Source organism: Podarcis cretensis (assembly GCF_951804945.1).
Source record: "Podarcis cretensis genome assembly, chromosome: Z".
NCBI lineage: Eukaryota > Metazoa > Chordata > Lepidosauria > Squamata > Lacertidae > Podarcis > Podarcis cretensis.
The window spans coordinates 4049826-4070262 of NC_137184.1; the positions used below are offsets into that span (position 1 = coordinate 4049826).

Below are 20437 nucleotides of genomic sequence, written 5' to 3' on the forward strand. Positions count from 1 at the left end.
TTTTTCTTGATTTTACTGCTGTGGTTTTTTTGTTTTGTTTTTGTTTTGGTAAACCAATTTGCAGGGTTTTTTTTTAGATAAATTAAATAAATAAACAATAAATACAAATAAAATAACACAAGCCAAAACATCCTGTAGATTTAAGTATCTGTCCATACTTGTTATCATAGGCTCAGAATCCACATTCCATGGTAAGAAAATATGAAATAACGTAAAACCATTTTTGCAAGCAAAAATAAAAATAAAAATCAATGTGTCGGGGGGTGACAAGAAATTTTCCACACCGGGTACCACCTGACCTTCCTCTGCCCCACCCTTTCTCCAAACGCTGTTTGTGCTGCTATTTGGAGAGCAGAAACAGGCAGGGAGTGGGTTAAGGCATCCCCCCCCTCCCCGCTGCAATTTATCTGTTGCAAATCACTCTCTTCTGTTGGGGTTTGTCCTGCACATGTGTTTTTAAGAGATAATGTTCTCATGAGCAGATTGAACTACTGCGGCCCACTTAGACTGCATAAGGTAAAGGGACCCATGACCATTAGGTCCAGTCGTGACTGACTCTGGGGTTGCGGCGCTCATCTCACTTTATTGGTCGAGGGAGCCGGCGTACAGCTTCCGGGTCATGTGGCCAGCATGACTAAGCCGCTTCTGGCAAACCAGAGCAGCGCAGAGAAACACCGTTTACCTTCCCGCCGGAGCGGGACCTATTTATCTACTTGTACTTTGATGCGCTTTTGAACTGCTAGGTTGGCAGGAGCAGGGACCGAGCAACGGGAGCTTACCCCGTCGCGGGGATTCAAACTGCCGACCTTCTGATCGGCAAGTCCTAGGCTCTGTGGTTTAACCCACAGTGCCACCCGCGTCCCTTAGACTGCATACCCTCTACAATTTCTCCAGTGAAAATAGGGACATTCCAACAACAACAACAACAACAACAACAACAACAACAACTGTTATTATTTATACCCTGCCCACGTGACTGGGTTGCCCCAGTCACTCTGGGCAGTTTCCAACATATACAAAACATAATAAACATTAAACATTAAAAAAACTTCACTAAACGTTATATAGTTACTTATCTCTGTGGCTTGGGGTTCGCATAACTCCAGACCCTTCAACACTTCTCTGATGAAAATAGGGACGCCGTACCGTATCCTCCAACTTTTCCCTGATGAAAATAGGGATGTCCTGAGGCAAAGTTGGACATTCAGGGATCAAATCACAAACCAGGACAGCTTCTGTAAATCTGGGACTGTCTCTGGAAAATAGGGACCCTTGGAGGCTCTTGAGATTTTTCTTTTATTTTCATGAACTTCTTAGCTACAAGCAAGAAGCTGTAAACAGTATGGCTAATGAGCAGCAACAAGGTCTCTCTGTAAGAGACAAGAAGGCTTTCTTCAGAAAATGGAATTCTTTCCCCAATTTTATTTACTTGCTACCTTTATATCCCTCTCTTCCTCCCAACGGAATGCAGCTTGGCAAATTCATCATTGATAAAGCAATACAATTTAAAAAATAAAAAAAAATACTTAAAACATCTAAAAGCATCTAAAAACATGGAAAGCAATTGCATATTCTCACAGCCAATAGCCTCAAGGTACCTTTCAGCCAACAAATGCCTGGGAGAAACAGGAATACTTTCTAAATCCCTCTTGAATGCCAGTAATGAGGGAAACAGACACAGTTCATCCTGGAGGGTGTTCCACAAATGGGGCATCACCACAGAGGAGGCTCTGCCATGAACCAATGCCAACTAGGCAGGACCCAGAGGAGAGAATTATGAGGAGAGTTTAAAAAGAAGGCAAAGATTTGGTAAAGCAAATGCAAGCAGACAATAAGGGGTTTGTGTGTGGAACTCCTGTGGTTCCAGTGTTATGTCAGGACGGTTGGCACAAGTACAGTGAAACACTTGCCCAACTTTAAAAGGCAGAACAAAGAATCCATTTCAGGTAGAAACACAAGCCAGTGCATAGGTTAAAGAAGAGAAAAAAAGACAAACAGACTTGGGATGGGGACAAGAGAAGTTTCCCAACAAATGCTTTTGATGGAGGCTGTGCTTTACTGGCCTCATATATATATATATAGAGAGAGAGAGAGAGAGAGAGTGCGCGCGCTGTTGGAAAAATATTTGGAAAATAAAAAATAAGGCTGTAGATTCTCTGTTGGCAAAACCCCACTGAAAACACCTTGGGCTGTAGACAAGCTGCTCTGTTTGCCAGCGTGCTTTTAGGAGAACAGCCAATATCCTGGAAGCCAGTTCGAGTGAAACTTTAAAAAGAGAGGGAGGAAGAGAGAGAAGACCAGTGGAGGGATAAAGAAAGACCTAATGGCCCATAGAGAAGTTTGGAGAGAACCGTTATGACTAGCAGCTGAGCTGGCGTCAGGGGTTGGCACTGTAGCTCAGGGGCAAAGCATCTGCTTTGCATGCAGAAGGTCGCTGGTTCAATTCCTGTCATCTCCAGGTAAGGCTGTCAGAAATCCTGGAGAGCAGCAGCTAGTCAGTGCAGCTGATTCTGAGCTAGATGGAGGCGCCAGTGTTCTGACCTGGTACAAAGCAGGCTCCAATGATCCTATGTCTTAAGAGGATCAGCACATGCTAAGCACGAAGAAGGTCGCAGGTTCAGTCCTTGGCATCTCCGGGCAAGGCTGGGAAAGATTCCCTGCCTGAAACCCTGGAGATCTGCTGCCCCTTAGTGTGGATGTTGCTGTGCTGGTGGCAGATGCAGGGAAACCAAAATGCTTGTTTACAAAGCTATACCTTACTGTATGCTTGTGAAACATGGACAACTTATAAACACCATCTCCAACTCCTTGAAAGATTCCATCAACGGTGGCTCCAAAATTTTTTACACATCACTTGGGAAGACAGATGAACTAATACCAGGGTACTGGAAGAAGCAAAGATCACCAGTGTTGAAGCAATGATTCTTCAACATCAACTTTGTTGGACTGGACATGTGTGGATGCCTGATGATCGTCTTCCAAAGCAACTACTCTATTCCGAACTTAAAAATGGAAAGTGTAATGCTGGTGGTCAACAAAAGAGGTTTAAAGACTGTCTCAAGGCAAATCTAAAAAAATGTAGTCTAAACACTGGCAACTGGGAAACACTGGCCTGCAAGCGCTCCAATTGGAGAACAGCCTTTACCAAAGGTGTCATGGGCTTTGAAGACACTCAAACTCAGCACGTAAGGGAGAAACGTGCTAAGAGGAAGACACGCTTGGCAAATCCACACCGTGATCAACTCCCGCCCAGAAAACAATGTTCCCACTGTGGAAAGATGTGTGGATCCAGAATTGGCATCCACAATCACTTATGTACTCATTCTTAAAACCGTGTTTATGGAAGACAAGCTCACTTGGCTATGAGTGATCGCCAAAGAAGAAGAAGATAGTTTAGTTTTGTCACCTACTGAAAATGTTACTGTCAGTTAGGCTCAGATTATTTTAACCCACTGTTCTTTTTAATCTTGAATACAATTTTATAGCCTTGCATTATGTTATCGTTTGACTTGTGAACAGGTCTGAGGTTCTTCAAATCAGGGGTAACCAAAATGGTGTCATTCAGATGTTGTTGGACTACAACACCCATCAGTCCCAGCTAGCTTGGCCAACAGTCACAAGGATTGATGGGAGCTGCAGTCCAAAACTTCTGGAAGGCATTACCTTGGCCACCCCTGATCTAAGCCTAGAGTGGCACTCCATATTGCACGTGAAAGACGGAGGAATGCCTCTATTTAGAAGAGGCATTCCTTCCTGAATGCCTCTTAGATGCAGGGACCTGTGGTCCTTCAGATGTAATTGGATGCCAACTCCGATCAGCCCCAGCCAGCATGGCCAGTGGTCAGGGATAGTGGGAGCTGGGAGTCCATCAACATCCAAAGGGCTGCAGGTTTTCCTATCCCTCATCTAAGAAGATGAATTCTCTGCTCTCCAGAGTAAATACCTCTTCTGAATAGAGGCATTCTTCCATCTTTTGCATACAAGAGGGATTGCCACTCCTTAGAACAGGGAGTGAGACCTTGTGGCTCCAGCTGACATGAATTGGGTGATGGGAGTTGGCTGTCCACATCACAGAGTCATATTCTTACTGCTGCCACAGAAACATTTTCATTTGCAGTCTGAATATTTGCATTTCCTCAGCTTTCTGAGTCAGAGACACTTTTATTTTTATGTAAGCCACATGCTCTATTTCTGCCATAGTTCACACCAAAAGGGGTGATGTGTCTATCACTGTGATTTCCCAGGGCATTGATTCCAGTGGCAGTTTGGCTGTTCCTACCCTGGTCGCCTTGTTTTTTAATTTTTTACCCACAATGTCTTCTGCCCCCTTTTACAAATGTAACTGCTGACCAAACAACTGAGAGACGTTTTCCCATGGGAGACCAAATCTTGCTTTCTCTGGGCAGCATTCCCCCCCCCCCAGATGATGCTAATAGACCATAAATTTGGTGGTTTGGTGTTGGTTAGTTTTTTCTTTCTTTTCTGAAAAAGGATTTTCAGCTTTGAATCAGTAGATGAACGTGACCCTATACCTGTCAGCTGCCCTGGAAAAAAAAGGGACATCTTGTGTTTTCTTGCAAGAGGACAGAGGCCAAAGTGGCCGCCGCAAGCTCTTGCATTTTTGGGCTGTACCTCTTACAGGCATGGCACCCATAGATGTGCATTTTGGGGTGCCACACAAGAACACTGGCCCCCCAAAGCACTTCTTTCCAGGCCACAGCCCCTTCTGGCTCTGCTGTGGACTTCCCTTGAGTGTTCTGGCCTGGCTGCAATGTGTCTGGGAACTCTGATTATGCTTGCCTGGATGGAGGATAGAGAGGGGTGTGTGGAGTAAAATTAGTTCACTGTACAAATCTTAGCATTCTGGCCCTGCCCACCACTGGCCCCCAGAAGGGAATGTGGCCCTTCATCTGAAAAAGTTTCCCGGCCCCTGCATTTGAATATGGAGCCCCGAAGCTGGCATGTGATGGTAGATTCATCTTAGTTCAGAACAGAGGCAGTTATTGTGGCCAGTTATCTTTGGCTGTGGTTTATTTTCATAGGAAGAGGCTGTAAAGCTGCTGCATAAGGCATAGAAGAGGCAATAGGAGACAGGAAGGTGGGTCAAGAATCTCTAGGTGGGGAGGATCAAGGAAGGCATGGCTTTCTATCTGCACAGGATTGATTTGGGGCACCTCCATGGTGGTCAAATAAGAACATAAGAAGAGCCTGCTGGATCAGACCAGTGGCCCATCTGGTCCAACATCCTGTTCTCACATGGGAACTGGCAAGCAGGGTTTGAGCACAAGAGCCTTCTCCCCAGCTGTGGCTTCCAGCAAATGACTCACAGTGTGAGTGCTGGATCAGAATAGCCTCAGATTCTCTTCATAAGGGAATCTGATATACTTGAAGGACTACCTTTTCCAATACCAACCTGCCCACACGCTAAGGTCAGCAAACGAGGCCTTTATGAAGTGTCCACCTCAGGGAGTAATCAAGTCGGTGAGGATGAGAGGACATTTTCTGCAGGTCAAATCCATCAAGCCCCATCACCGCAGACTTGTAGAAGAGACCCACCTGTTTTCACTGGCTTTTTCCTGAGGTTTTCTTTTATTTTTTCCAGGGGGAGATGGTTTTACAGGATTGTTGACATTTCTGGATTGTAAATCTCTACTGGCCTTGGGTGGGTGGTTTAAAAATAAATAAATAAATTTCAGCTTCTTCTTTAATACAGTATATGTAGAGAGAGAGAGAGAGACATTTGTGATTTGCACTGTGTTTTTTTTCTGTAAGCCACCTTTGAGAGAGCGCTTTGCCCTTAAGTGCAGCCAGAAAGTATTTTAAGATACATTATAAAATAGGATTCTCTGGCTGCAAGAGTGTGTGGCAGGCTTGTACAGGGGAACCTCGTGTTATGTACCGTCCTCCTTGCAAACGCTTCGGGTTATGAGCTCCACTAACCCGGAAATAGATGCTCCCGGTTGCGAACTTTGCTCCGGGATGCTAGCGGAAGTTGCGTGCTGGCAGCAGCGGGAGGTGCCATTAGCAAAAGCACGCCTCATGTTATGAGCAGTTTCGGCTTAGGAATGGACCTCCGGAACGAATTAAGTTTGTAACCGGAGGTACCACTGTATGTGGTTTTTGCCATCTCTGATCCCTTCTGTGCTGTCAGAACTGCAAAGTACTTTTTTGGACTCCGAACAGCCACTGGATGGTTTGTAACTCCCCATTAAATGGGGATGCATTTGGTGGTTGCCTTTCATGCATTGCCTGCAGACGGGAGTCACGATCTGCACCACCCTCCCTTTCACCAACCGTCCCCATTTGCTCTGCAAAGCCTGCCAGACTGCCACTCTGAGGGTTGACGGGCTGGATTAGGGCTGCTGCTGGAGTTGACTTGGGCCCTCATTACAAAAGTGGCAAGAGACTTCCACTTCAGTTGATGACCCCAGTTGTGATTTAAGGCCCCGGAATCAACCAGAAACACCTGTAGAGGCGATCAAACTCAGACTCTTGTTTTTCGCCTGTCATTTCAGTTCTATTGGAAGAGGCTCATGGTGGGAAAGCCTATTTGCAGAAGCACTGCAAATTTATGAATGCTAAAATGATGTTGGAGATAAAAACAATATGGCATTAGTGATATAGGCTTAAAAATTTATGTAAAATTGTAACAGAAAAAGGGCGAAAGACTGAAGTAATATTATGTCAAAAGTAAACAATATGTTAAAGGCATTTAAACATAAGGAGGAAAGATTGGAGACATAATAGAATGATTTTAATAATCAGAAACGAGTTATGAAAGAGGGTAAGGATTTGCTGTATCTGATTGGGTAAAGAGGAACACAAAAAAGGGAGGCGTGAGGAAGTCAAGAAAGAAAATTTTGCAAGTATGAATTTAAAGGTTGGAGTTTTTATGCTAAATTCTTTCTTTTTTTTTTGATGGATGGAATTTTCTTTTTTCTATATTTTGTTTTCTTATCTGTTTTACATGTATTTTTGACTGTTTTTGTTTTCTTTACTTTTGTGGTTGTTATGTGTTTCTTTTTTCTGTAAAAACTAATAAATATATTTTTTTTTTTAAAAAGGGAAAGGCCATGGGGAATACCTACCCAACTTGCCTAATGCCTGGTTGTTCCCCACCACTTCCTGAGGAAATAATCCAGTTGAGGCAAAGATGGAGGGGAAGAGCAATGCTGGGAAAGAAAGAGTAGCAAAATTGCAGAAAACATAACCAACAGCCCATCCCTGGTGCGCAGCAAGCTACTGCATATGAACCATGAAATGTGGCAATTGTTAGTCTCCCCCACTCTCATCACAAGCCCATAATGTGACTACTTTAGGAATGGCTAGATCCGGATGGTGTTAGATTGCAACTCCCATCACCATTGACCATTGGCCACATTGGCTGTGGCTGATGGGTTTTGCTGACCAACAGATTTTAAAGGGCTACAGGATACAAACCCCAGTTCTCCTTGCACATATGCATTGATCCATGCATGATGATTCTTCTAGCATTTTAAAAAGACCTTTCCACAAAATCAATTTACCTGAATTTTAATTCTTTTGAACAGGGACAGAAAGGATATCCAGGACCACCGGGTCATCCTGGAGACCAGGTGAGTGGCGCTTGTTGCTGCTGCTGCTATTGTTGTTGTTGTTGTAATGTTCTGTTTCAAGAGTGACATGGCATGTGCTGGATTGGTTCAGAAATAAGTCAAGTGCCTCCCCCCCCCAAATCAAGAAATAGCTCTGGTTATTTCTGAGCCAATCCCAGCTGCTTGTTGAATTGATTGATTGGTTTGTTCTAAGGCTGGAAATTTAAAGAGGTTAGAAAGCAGCTGATACAGAGGTGGGCAAAGACATACACTCCTTGCCCCAAGGATTTCAGCTGGTGCAGAAAAGAATTTTGGGAGCTTCTAAATTTCAGCTTTCCTTGGAGGCTGACGTTATGGAGCCCCCACAGCTCCTTCCTTCCTGGGACTGTGCCTTGCAAACATTATCAATGCCTCCATTTAAAGCCCATCTTTCACTAGAACATGCTTTCACCTGAAAGTCACTTGAAACCTGCCCTGGTATCTCTCATCCAGCAACATGTTGTGAAAGCACCAATTTATTTATCGATTTGTTGTTTGGTTTATTTTTACATCCCAGGTTTTTTGACCCTCAGGTTCTGAAAGTGGATTTGCAGCTTTTCAAAAGGCAACTTTAATAACTCCCTAACCCTGCCTGCACCCAAATCCCAATACATTGGTCCTAATTATAAGGCATAGTTGTGTTGCAGCCTATCTCTCTCCAGCATCTGATCACTTCCCTATTCTTTTGTAATGGATTTAAAGAGAAACCCATCCACACCAACAATCCTCTTGGTCCCAAAGCACTATTCCCAGATGTAACTGGAGGTCCCAAAGAGTTGGCTGCTATATAGGCATTGCCCCTAAAACATAATTGGATGTCCTCATAAGGTTGGCTCCCATTGGCATTTGCCTTAAGCAGATTTCTCCCAGGACTGCAGAACTGTTTTCATGACCCTGAAGCCAAAGCCGAAAGAAGCTACTTTCTGTTCTAACTTTGGTTAAGTTCCATTGGCAGATGTTGTGCAGCAGTTACCTAGATCAGAGGCTCCATGCTCTCTTTCTTCCAGGGCTGGAAATCTTTTAATGCGCAATGAGCCAAAGCAGGGAGGAGCCCCCAAATCTCCCTGGCCCATTCCCCTCAAGTTGCTTGGATCTCTTTTTGCATTTTGAGCAGCCGACTCCTTTGAACCAAATGAATGAATCAGTCAAGATTTAATAGTCAGCCAAATATAGATTACAGTCAAGAAAACCGAAATACGCAAGTGGATTTTAGCATACAAAGTTAATAAGAAGAGCATAATCAGACACATATAATAAAACACCTGTAATACATAAGACATACTTAGATATCAAATGAAGATGTTTGCACTCCAAAGGTGTCTCTGGGGATCCTTTCAGGTGTTTGTTGGTTTCTGCTTTGATTTATGGTGGGCCCCTCATGCTATCTCAGTACCATGCGGCTGCCGATCCATGGAGGGCAAAGCATGTGGAGATGCGTTTTAAGTTTCTAAATGTTTTCTAATGTTTTCAAAACCTTTATGTTAGGGATATAGCTGTACATTTACTTTACCTCCCCCCCCCCTCCTCCCGTCGTGCATTAATGTTTCAGCTGGAGTGGACTGAATCGCTTCTTAAAGAAGGAGGCTGTAATTTAATTTTCTCCTACGCCCACCTCTACCCTTTTCTGTTTAGATTAGCGTGATGTTTACAGTAAAATAAATAAATAAATAATGAACCCGATGAATGGCAGAGTCTGTTGAGCTTGATGTGAAAGTATTTTATACACAAATTCATTCAGCATGAAATCTATTGCTGGGAATTCAACATTCAAGCAGTTGGGGCTTTGCTCAGGACCTTCACTTCTTTTATTATTGCATTTATAACCCACGTATCCTCGAAGATGCTCAAGGGGGCATGTGTGATTGGTTAGGCTGAAAGCTGGTGACTGGCCCAAGGTTGCCCAGTGAATTTCATGGCCAGTGAAGTTCAACTCAGAGTAGACCCGTTGAAATGAATGAACCTAAACTAGTGGTGTCCACTTGATTTAAATGAGTCAACTTTGTGCATGATTAACGGTGAGTACAACCCTAAGGGCATATTAGAACTGTGGTCTTTCAGGTCATAGTCCAGCGTTTTAACCATGACACCACACTGACTGTCTCTGCATGTGATGAGTTGCATTTCACCACTGTATTCTAGGAAACCCTTTCACAACTCTGCTGTTTCACATCAACTGCTGTTGACATCTGTGGGATTTTACTTGTGATTCAGCCTTCATCACTTGGGAAATGCTGCAGCCCAGTGTTGGGGGAATCTGCTTTGCACCCAGAAGGCCCTCTACCTGACACACTGGAGAACTGCTGCCAGTCAGTGTAGACAGCACTGAGCTGGATGGACCAGTGGTCTTTTGGTGTTCCTGTATATACTCATGGCAAATTCATTCTCCAAATATGGATGTTTTTGCAACCAGAATGACACCGTCCATGCATGAGAGGTGGTCTTAGCAGGCTCAGAGGAACACCAAGGTTTGTAGAAGTGCAAAAAATGTTTAGGAACATCAACCCTCCCATCACACACGTACGGACACACACAAAGGACTGTGTATGCTCAATGGGCACAGAATACTAACAATTGGTAATGGGAAAATCAGGATGAGGTGGATTGACATGTTCTGAAACAGAGCATAGGAACACAGGAAGCTGTCTTATACCGAGTCAGACCATGACTGCATCTAAATCAGTATTGTCACTGATTTAGTAATACTAAATAAGTATTGGCACTGACTGGTAGCTGCTTTCCAGGGAGTCAGACCAGGGGCATCTACAGTCTGGGGCTTTGCAAGTGCTCTTCCACTGAGCTACAGCTCTTCCCCAAATGGGGTGGGCCAACTAGAACCCTAAAAAGAAGCACCTCATGCTGCAACGTTTTGTTGCATGTCCCACTGCTTTCTTTATAATGTGTCAGATGTTATTTTCTGTTCATTTTGATCTACCTGCATCTTCAAAATGGCGGTGGGAGGGAAGACGCTACTTGTGGTGAGAACATGAAGAGAATGTTGGATTCTGTGAAGCAAATGCTAGTTTAGTTAGTCTAGGAATGGGGAAATTGTGGCCCCCCAGGTGCTGTTGGACTACAACTCCCATAATCCTTGACTGTTGGTCATTGTTGGCTGGGGCTGATGGGAGTCCAATAACACCTCGAAGGCCTCAGGTTCTCCCTGGTATAACCATATGCAAGCTCTGAGCTTCTCTGTGCATCTTTTGTGAATGGGTTCCATATGTGCTCCTGATGCTCTTTCTGTCAGATGGATCAAAGTTCATGCACTGTGTCTACTGTGAACCTGTTGTGCCTATCAGCATGGCATCCACCATGTTGAGAAAGATGAATTATTATTATTATTATTATTATTATTATTATTATTATTATTTTATTACTACTACTACTACTACTACTACTACTACTATTATGCAGGTCATGAAGCCAGATTTAATTCTTCCCATTCCCTGCCCTGCTGCCCTTTCTTCTCTTTTTTTACAGGGTGAACGAGGATCTGACGGGAACCCAGGTGCCAAAGGTTATCCTGGCAGGCAGGTGCAGTAAATCTTACCGTGCTGTGTACAGCATAGGGGTTTGGTGGGCAAGCAGTTAGATGGCTACGGTGTCCCACAATTAATAAGGGATTCAGTCCCAGCTATAATGTGTTTGCATGCCAGTATTGTGATTAGGTAATTTTAGACTCTGAACCACTTAGGGGGGTTCCCCCTTTGTAGGTCGTGGTGCAAAATGCATGGTCCTCGAGATGTTGCTGGACTCCAGGTCTGTCAGCCCAGGCAAGCATGCCTAGTGGTCAGGGATGTTGGGAATTGTAGCCTGGCTAAGGCTGGGGGAGAATTTGATTCAATTGGCATTGAAAGGTAAACCAACATAATTTGCACTTTCTGAAACTATGCACAAGCTGAAGCACTTTTCTGAATTTTGCAATGCGGTTCCCCAGCAAAGTAATGTGCACACAAATGCATATACTGGATAATATATATATATATATGAAAATAACATGCAAACATGTATTATTATTTTTTAACATTGTCTTGCAAAAAAGTGTGTATGAGAAGAAATGCTGATAGCTCCCATCATCTCTGAGCACAGGGATGAAGGCCACAGGTTCTCCTATCCCTGAGTTAGAGGCCACAGGAGTTTTGGGTACATGTACGCCATGCAAAGTCTTCTGCATGATCTGCTTGTTTCAGTGGAGGAAAGCATATGCATGGCTCTCCTCTCCGTGCAAAGGAACGGGACAGGTCATGTGCACAAATGGCTCAGCATGTGCCAGAGTGCATGCAGCACTCTGGACGGCCCCCACCCACATCTTTTCCACTATGCACGCCTGTTGTTGCTGTGTCTAAAATAATAATTGCTGGATGAAATGTGGTGTGAAGGGCAGCTGCATTGTGTATGTCTGTGTGCTTATGAAAGGGAGATGTTATATAGCTGCACCTTCTCTCTTTGAGGCAATGCAGTTGTTGAAGAAGCTGCAGAAATCAAAGTTCTCTCTTGGAGACAACTATAAAAGGAGCATCAAAGGCTTGGCCTGCACTGAACCCTAGCTGTATGCCAGCCTATGTTGCTGAAAAGGGTGTGCATGCTTTTAACTGACGTTGGTCATTCTGAATGGGCAGGAGATTGTGGAACTGACTTTCAGATTCATACCTGACACAGTGCTGTCACCATCAATCAACTGTTTTCTTTGTTATTAATAGAGAAATCCTGGCATGTGTCACAAGACTTTTTGTTGTTTTGGCCCATTGAACGTTCCTGTAAATAATAATACTAAATATAAATAAGTAAGCAAGCAATGTGCCACAATGTCCACTTATCCCTGCATGGCTCAACAATCTTTTCAAAAAGTTTATTCAAGGCACAGCAATAGAGGCCATGAGACACCAATAATGCTTTCTCCCTGTAAGTTTCCAGTTTTCTCATTTGTTTGATGAAACGTTCTGTCTAAGCCAAAGGTTTGTGTGCTTTTTTCACCAACAGAAGCTTATTCAAAGGGGGGAAGGCGCAGAATAGCGCTGTTTCATATCCTCTGGGACCAATATAGTACAGCTGCCCACACTAACCTCTTCAGTCTCAGTTATGTTTACTTTCCTTATTCGGTGCTTTCATTACTTCTTCTTTTGGCAAGTTTTGGTTTTGCATCGCAGTGGAAAAGTTGGAAGCTTTGGCTTCTTTTTGGTTCAGGCGTCGGAGGCAAAGTTGTTAACTTTGGCCTGATGGCAGAAACATACAAACAAACATTTTGACAGTGGGATCTGGGTTTATCTTTCAGAGCTTCCTGAATTGGAGGTGATGGAAGTTGGAGGTGGAAGGAGATCGTTCAATTTCATTTAAACTGGCAACTGGCATAGAGTAAATAACCATGGAAGTTTATTATAGGAATGGGAGAGAAATCTGTTTCACTTTCCATTTTAGTACAAGCTCACCTAATTTATACCCCCTAAGCCCATGAGCAACTGAAACAGAGCTGTCCTTTGTAATTCACATGTGTATGAACTTTGTGACACAGCTTGCCACAAAAGAAATGTGCATATGATAGGAAATGGTGCACAAAAGTACATGCAGTAGTGATGGAAACATGAAAAAAATGCATAAAATAAGGGAATGGCTAGCAGAAATGTGCCTCTTGCACAAAAGAATATCCACACACTGATGCAAAACTTAAGGATGCAAGAATAAGAGGAGGAGAGATCGAAATTAATACATTTTTTTCCTATTCCCTAGTCTCAAATAGAAATATTTTATTTCAACAGTGAGAATGGATGAGCTTTACATTTCCAGACAAATAGTCCTTAACCCTTATTCATCTTGCCAGTTTTTTTATTTACCCCTTGCAATGATACAGAATTTGAGATTCTCGTAAGTTCCTAGTCCTCATGAGTTCTGCAAGTCAAACTACATGGTAACATGTAGTGTGCAGCTATGCCTTTGTTTCATCTTTAATTGGTTGCAGGTGTGGGTGGATAGATGGGTGGACATTGTTGGGAAGAGGAGGCTTATTCCCTTTCTCTACAGCTCCAACTGTGACTAAAATCCCCCTCTGAAACACGCCTCTAAAGCTGGGGTCGCCAACATGGTGCTCTCTAGATGTTGCTTGGCTGCAGCTCCTATTAGCCCCAGCCAACTAGGCTAGTGGTCAGGGGTAGTGGGAGCCACCGCTAGAGGGCATGTTCACACCCCCAGCCGCCCTGTAGCCTATCCAATAAAAGGACATCAGTTAAAAGCCATCGAAAAATAGAGGTTTTTAAAGCCTTTCAAAGCCTCCCATTAGGGGAGCCCAAAACATCTGGTGAGCACCAGGTTAGGGAAGGTGGATGTAGGGCAGCAACACACAGGTCTCAGGTTTCACAATTCTAAGCTTGATACCACCCAATCCCTCCCCTATGACAAGTCCTTTGTGAAGGCTGCCAGCCTCCTCCATTGCCTTTCCCACAGCAGCTGGTTTCCAGAAGTCTCCTGCTTCTGAACCTACATGCTCAGTTCTTCTATTAGAGCTAAGCATTGGCCATGGGCTTAACTTGCCTCTGTTTACCATCAATATCACATTCCTGTAATCAGGAAAACCTCTGCACTCTCACCCCCACCCCCCAAAAAACTAATTTGACAGAGCAGGGTTGAAAGTTGCTGGCCTGGGATTTAAGCCTGGCTTTCCATTACCTTGTGATAAATGCAGCTGATAGCTTCTTAATATATTAGCACAGAGGTCAACCTGTAGCCTGTACATGTGCGTGAGCAACTTACTACAATCTGATATCAACCAGCCTTTGCTTTTCCCTTCTTGCATTCAGTCCACTCCTCTGTTGCAGCTGAGCTGCTCTGGAATGGAGTAGAATTAACTATGAGTTCTGTTTTAAAATGTGAATGCCTGCAGAGCCACCTCCCTGTAACAATTAGGGCATTTGTTTCCGGAGGCTTATTGTGATGATGATAATTCTTCCCCTCTGAATTCCTTCCTAGCTATCTCTTGGACTGCCTCCTAAATTGCAAAGAGAAGCCTCTGCTTTGGAACTGTTTGCAGATGTTTGTGTGTGTGTTTGTGTATTTTTAAAAAAGTTCTAACATGTCCACATTTATCTGTCTTTCTTGCTTTGCTTTGTTTTGTTTTTCCCTTCTTGTGTTTCAGGGTTTACCTGGACCTATAGGAGAACCTGGTCCAAAAGGCAGCCGGGTAAGTGAGAGAGAGCCTTGTTTATACATTTCCACTGACATGGACGAGGAGGGAACCAGTAGGCAGTGGTGACTGGGGCCTACTTGGACCAGTAGGGTGAAAGGCAAGTGAGCCAGCAGTAGGTGAAGCCAGAGCCAACAGATTCTGGTGTCCTTCCCCACCACTGCCACCCCATGGTCCTCCTCCCTGCCCTGCTGAGCTCTGCACTGAGCCTAAGGAAGAAAAGGAAGCTGACTGTAAGTTGGAAGGCAAGCAGGTGAGGAGGGGCAGAAGCACACCTGTTTGCCCTAATGGACCAGCCTTCACTCGCTCCTATAACTTCTGGAAACAGTGAAGAACAGCTGCTAAGGAACCCCTGACAGCAAAGTGGCCCACCGCACTTCTAAGACCAGCAGTCCTGGCATGAATGGGAGTAAAGCACACATGTAAACTGGGAGCACAGGTCATTGCCAGGCTATAGGGCTCTGGGTTTTAAATGTCTGGGCCAATGAGACTTGCTCTCCTGGAATGAGGAGCAGCTGGAACTGATCTGCTTGCCCTGGCTCCTGCCTGCCAGCAGCTGCTGCAAAAGGAAGCAGCCCAAGGCTTGCTGCCAGGTTTGTGTGGAGCAATGGGTCTGTGTCTCAGCAGCAAACGTTACCTTCTCCCTGAACCAGCCTTGCCTGTCCTATTGCCTGGGGACCTATTGCTTCCAAATGTCCATGAACTGCGGTGAGCCTGCTTGTTGGCTATCAGTATCTTCCCAGTCATTCTGCCCTGGCACATGCTGGGGGCTGAGCCAGGCCCAGCCTCCCTTGCAGTTGTCCTGCCCTTGGCTTACTGTCCTTAGGTTTTGCAGGAATTGCCCATGGTTGAGCAACAGCTCCTGGGCAGGCTGGAATTCAATAGCAGTGGATTCACTGTGTGTGTGTGTGTGTGTGTGTGTGCGCGCGCGCGCGCAGGAAGGAAGGTATCAGCAGATGCCTCTCTTCCACTCTTCCTTGCTCTGCCTAATCAACTCTTGCATAGGTTTCCCTGCTGTCTTTGGCAACAACAAATCCTCAAGCAGCATGTAACTGACGTGTGGAAGAAGCTGGGTGATGCCTGTTGGGTTCAGCCTGTAGCTAAGCTCCAAGATGAGATGCTAGAAATGCAGAGGTTAGGCTCTGTGGAGGAACCACCACCCCTGCCCTGTAAGTGGAAAACAAGCACAGCAAGGCATGCCCAACCCATGATATTCCGCTGCCTGAGGCAGAGGACAAGACGGCATGGCCTCTTCCCTCTCTACCCAATGTACAGAAGCTGGCTGGACTGGTGGCTGAATGAGAGTTCAGCACTGGTGGGTGGGATAGGAGCTTACATTGCATCCGAAGCAGCAGACTAGTTTAGGGCCCCAGGTCAGGCCCTGTGGCAAGCCCTGCTACAGCCAGGGAACTCTCGCTGCTGTCTCTTAGCATCTGTCACCTGAGGTGGTTGCCTCACTTTGCCTCCTGCCCTGAAGCAAAGAGGAAAGTACTGCCCACCCTGCTTCCCTACGGAGTTAGTTTACTACTTATAGGGAGGGTGTGTCTCCCACCACATAGAAAAACATTCAAAAGGCTCAAAACAAACCACCAAAACAATGCAAAATGCATAGATTGGGGGAGAAAACCAATCACTGTTTAAGACAGCCTTTAAAAGCCTGCACAAAAATGACAGAAACTACCAAGCACAAAACTAAATCACATTATTATAAATACTGTATTTCAGCCTAATTTAAATCCACCCATTAAAAGCAGCAGGGAAGAAGTGGGGTTTCTAGACCCATTTAAAACTATGAAGGAGAGGAGCTTGCTTAATGTCCAGTGGAACTGACTGCTACAATTGCGGGGCGAGACCCTTTTTCATGAGCCTGTCAGCCTGATTGTCCTCACAGGCGAGCACCTGAGCGGGGTCTGTGAAGAAGAAGATTGTAAAGCAGGGGAGGGGATCCTCTGGCCCAGGAGACAGGATGTGGCTCTCCAGCTCTGTCTGAACTCTTGGAACTCTTCTCTGTCCACAGCACTCACCAGCCCTGCAAAGCGGCAGAGCCAGGATTTGGGGGGGGGGGGGCTTTGCCAGGGGGAACAGAACCTCAGTTTGCTATGTATTTTTATCAATTTTTTTATTTAGGGTGTGTGTATGTGTCCCTCCGTGCCTCCCCCAGGTACACCCATGGCCCTGCATCACACCTACCTTCAGTATCTTTGGTGTAATTGAACTGCTGGCATGTGGCCCTTGGAAGGTTGTCCAGAAGGGAATGTGGCCCTTGGTGCAAAAAGGTTTATCACCCCTGCCTCAAAGTACGGGCTGTTTGGCCTAACTGAAGGCGGTCCTGCATATTCTCTCTCCTTTCGCTTTGTTAGGTTTGTAGGATCCAATCTTTAGGTGTTGATTAGACAGATTCAGTGGCCTGGTGCAAGGGTGGAGAATTGTTTTCTGCTCAACTGCTGCATACCAGTGGTGGGTGGGAGCAGAGGAAAAGGTAGGTGGATCAACAGATGCAATTTTTACCTTTAGTGCAGGCTACATTTCAGGTGTGCAAAAACCAGGTATTTCTACCTGCACTGCACCCCACACAGCTCCATCACCTGTCCGAGCATGCAAAGGACGTGAGCAAGTCTCAAAGATGCCATCAGGTCAGCAAAGCACTTGAGCAGACAGCACAGGGCAGGGCCCAGGGAGAGTCCAGGGGGCCATGGAGAGGACTGGAGGGCCACATCTGGCCCCTGGGCCTGAGGCCCAGTACCTTGGTTTAGCAGGATAATGAAATGGAACTTTCATGTTCATAGGCAGTCTACCCCTGACTGCAGTTGCTGCGGTAGCAAACAACCTGGGGAAGTCTTGGTTCCCCGCTTGGGTTAGGTGGACTTTTGGTCTAATCCTGAAGGGCTTTTCTAGTGCCAGAGCTTAGCTTTGTAAGGAGGGAGCCACTCAAGGGGCCAGATTTTGACACCTCTGCTTCTAACAGTGAACCAGCATCTTGAACCCACATGCAAAGGCCAACACCTCTGATGCACAGTAGTTGTGTCCTCACTTGGGCTGGCTCATCCTGACTGTTCACTTTTGAGAAGCTTCTGCCTCTTTTCCATTCCATCCTCCTCTTCTTCACTTTTATTTGAAAGAAGCAGAGCTCCGGTTAACTGCCTCCTACTCTCCACTGCAATTCTAAATCAACATGAAGCTCTGAGCCAATAAATCCATCTCCCTGGTTGTCATGTGCTCTTTTTCCTTGTGAGCAGTAAATGCTACCAGCTGGCTCTCATCACCGGGAAAATTGCAAGCGATAAACAAAGGTTGACCCCATCAGTGGTTTTCATTCTTGTACAAGGGAAGAAGGTCGGGGAAGGGGCTGATCAGCTGTTTAATATCCTGTAATGACAGGCTGCTCCACAACACAGCCTATCCCCCAGCTGTCCTTAAAAAAAAAGTCTGATGGAGATAACAAACACATTTCCATCCTCAAAGAGTGAGGGGGCATTGTCATTTTAGTAGTTAGTTTCTGAAAGAGAGAGCCAGATGGGCGGGGTATAAATAAATAAATAAATAAATAAATAAATAAATATTATTAGTTGGGTGAATGAGAAGGAACTGGAGGTGGTTGGCCAGAGTTAATCTGCAAATTGCAGATTAGAGAGAACATTAGACATAGGATGGAAGAGCCTCTGGGTTTCCAGTGTTCCACATGTCATTGTGAAGTACATCTACCTGCAGTACAAAAACGGCATTTAACCCTCAAACTCAAGGATGTGGGTGAGCCCTATGGGAAAGGGCCACTGCTCAGTGTTAAGATATCTGCTTTGCACTCAGAATGTCACAGGTTCCATTCCTGGTATCTCCTGGTAAGGTGGGAATGTCCCCTGTCTGATGCCCTGGAGAGCCTGCAAGAATCCTTGCAGATGATAAACTGCTAGACAGGCTAGTAGTCTGACATGGTACAAGGCAGCCTTGTAGATTGGAAGTGACCACAAGGGTCACCTAGTCCAACCCCCCTGCAATGCAGGAATCTTTTGCCCAACACGGGGCTCGAACCCTTAACCTTGAGATTAAGAGTCTCATGCTCTAATGACTCAGCTACCCCAGCATTTCTCATACACGTTGTTGGTGCTCCGAATCGCATCATCCCAGACCATTTGACATGCTGGCTGTGGCTGATGGGAAACCCAACAACTTCTAGAGGGCTACAGACCTTCCCCATCCCTGCTGTATTCTCCCTTGGTTCCTGAAGGTCTTAGTTATTTCCTCCCTGGTGGGGTTGTGACACAAAATGCCAGCAGCAGAAACTTTTGCACACACACATAGCTAACCTGGATCGAAGCTCCATTTCTCCCAGGTCCACCCTGAGCCAGCCCAGGTAAGGCCCTAGCTGGCTGGTGCCTTCCTTCCTGGAGTCCTCATGGTCCCTGGTGTGAGGGTATGTGCCCTTGGACTACATCGTGGAAGCCAGCACCATGCAGTCCATGGGCATATACACTTGCCCCAAGGTTTATTTCATCACGGCTTCCCTGGACCAGCGCTGGAAGATGCTTTACTTGTTCCCAAGGGACAGGACTTGACCCCAACCCACCGCATCAGAGGAGACAAAATGCTCTTTGTTTTTTCCTTTCCCTCCGTAGGGGTACATTGGACTGCCAGGATTATTTGGGATGCCCGGTGCTGACGGAGAACGAGTGAGTTTTTGCCTTCTTTGTGCCAAAACTGCTGTCTGTCTTGTCTTTCTCATGTTGTCCATGCCATTGTCTGTCTTGGCGGCTGCCTTGATCTTTTCTCTTCTTTGACAGATGCACATGTTGCTTTGCCTGCCAGCCCAAGACATTTTTCTGCATGAAGCACAACATGCTTGTGCCCCAGAAGTCAAGGTCCATTGTACCCCAAAACAGCCACATTCCTGTGGCATTTGAAAATCCCGTAAATGCCTCTGCCTTTCTCTGGCATTTTATAATACTAATTTAACCTATTTTATTTTATTTTATTTCATACTGTGTTTTATGCTTTTAAAGCATAATAAGTCACTTAGAGGCCTTTTATGTAGCAAGTGCTAATTAATTAATAATGGTCACGTTAATTTATATTTTATTATGATTACTATTTATTGTTGCAATTACTCAATTAATTTATTATGGGTAGCATTCAACTAACTTTTATTCAGAGCAAACCAAATGGAATTTATGGACCTAACTTACTCATAGTCATTAATTTCCGTGGGTGTACTCTGAGTAAAAGTTGAATACTACCCTATTGATTTATTATTAAGTGTATTTTTTATGTTTCTAAAGTTTTGTAAGTAGCTTAGAGAATTTTTACATAGCAAGCAACTTATAAATTGAATAAATAATAATAGATAATAATTATTTATTATATGATTTATTATAAGATTATTATAGATCTGATTTATTATCAAACAGTTTTATTAATTTTTAATTTAATCTATTAATTTATTTCCCATTTATTATTGAATAAACAACCCTTTCATGTCATTCAGAATCAGCTGACTGAGACGGTTGTCTCTCTTAGCCTAATGGAAGGGTTCACACTGGTATTTTCTATTGTCAGCCTCTGCTAGCATTTCATCCAATGTTGTCTCCGCTATAAAGAAAGTGAGGAAGAGCCAATTATAAACTGCTCTGTGATCCCAAGATGAAGAGCAATATAAAAATTTAGT

The 20437-nt window shown here is 44.7% G+C and overlaps 1 protein-coding gene across 1 annotated transcript in view; it reads left to right on the forward strand.

Annotated features, from left to right (window-relative positions):
• The window catches only part of COL27A1 (collagen type XXVII alpha 1 chain), a 256481-nt gene that overhangs the window by 70123 nt on the left and 165921 nt on the right, over positions 1-20437 (forward strand). Inside the window, exons 8-11 of the mRNA XM_079961848.1 lie at positions 7551-7595; positions 11091-11144; positions 14734-14778; positions 19392-19445. Of these exons, the coding sequence (XP_079817974.1) occupies positions 7551-7595; positions 11091-11144; positions 14734-14778; positions 19392-19445 (198 nt within the window). The remainder of the gene's footprint in view (positions 1-7550; positions 7596-11090; positions 11145-14733; positions 14779-19391; positions 19446-20437) is intronic.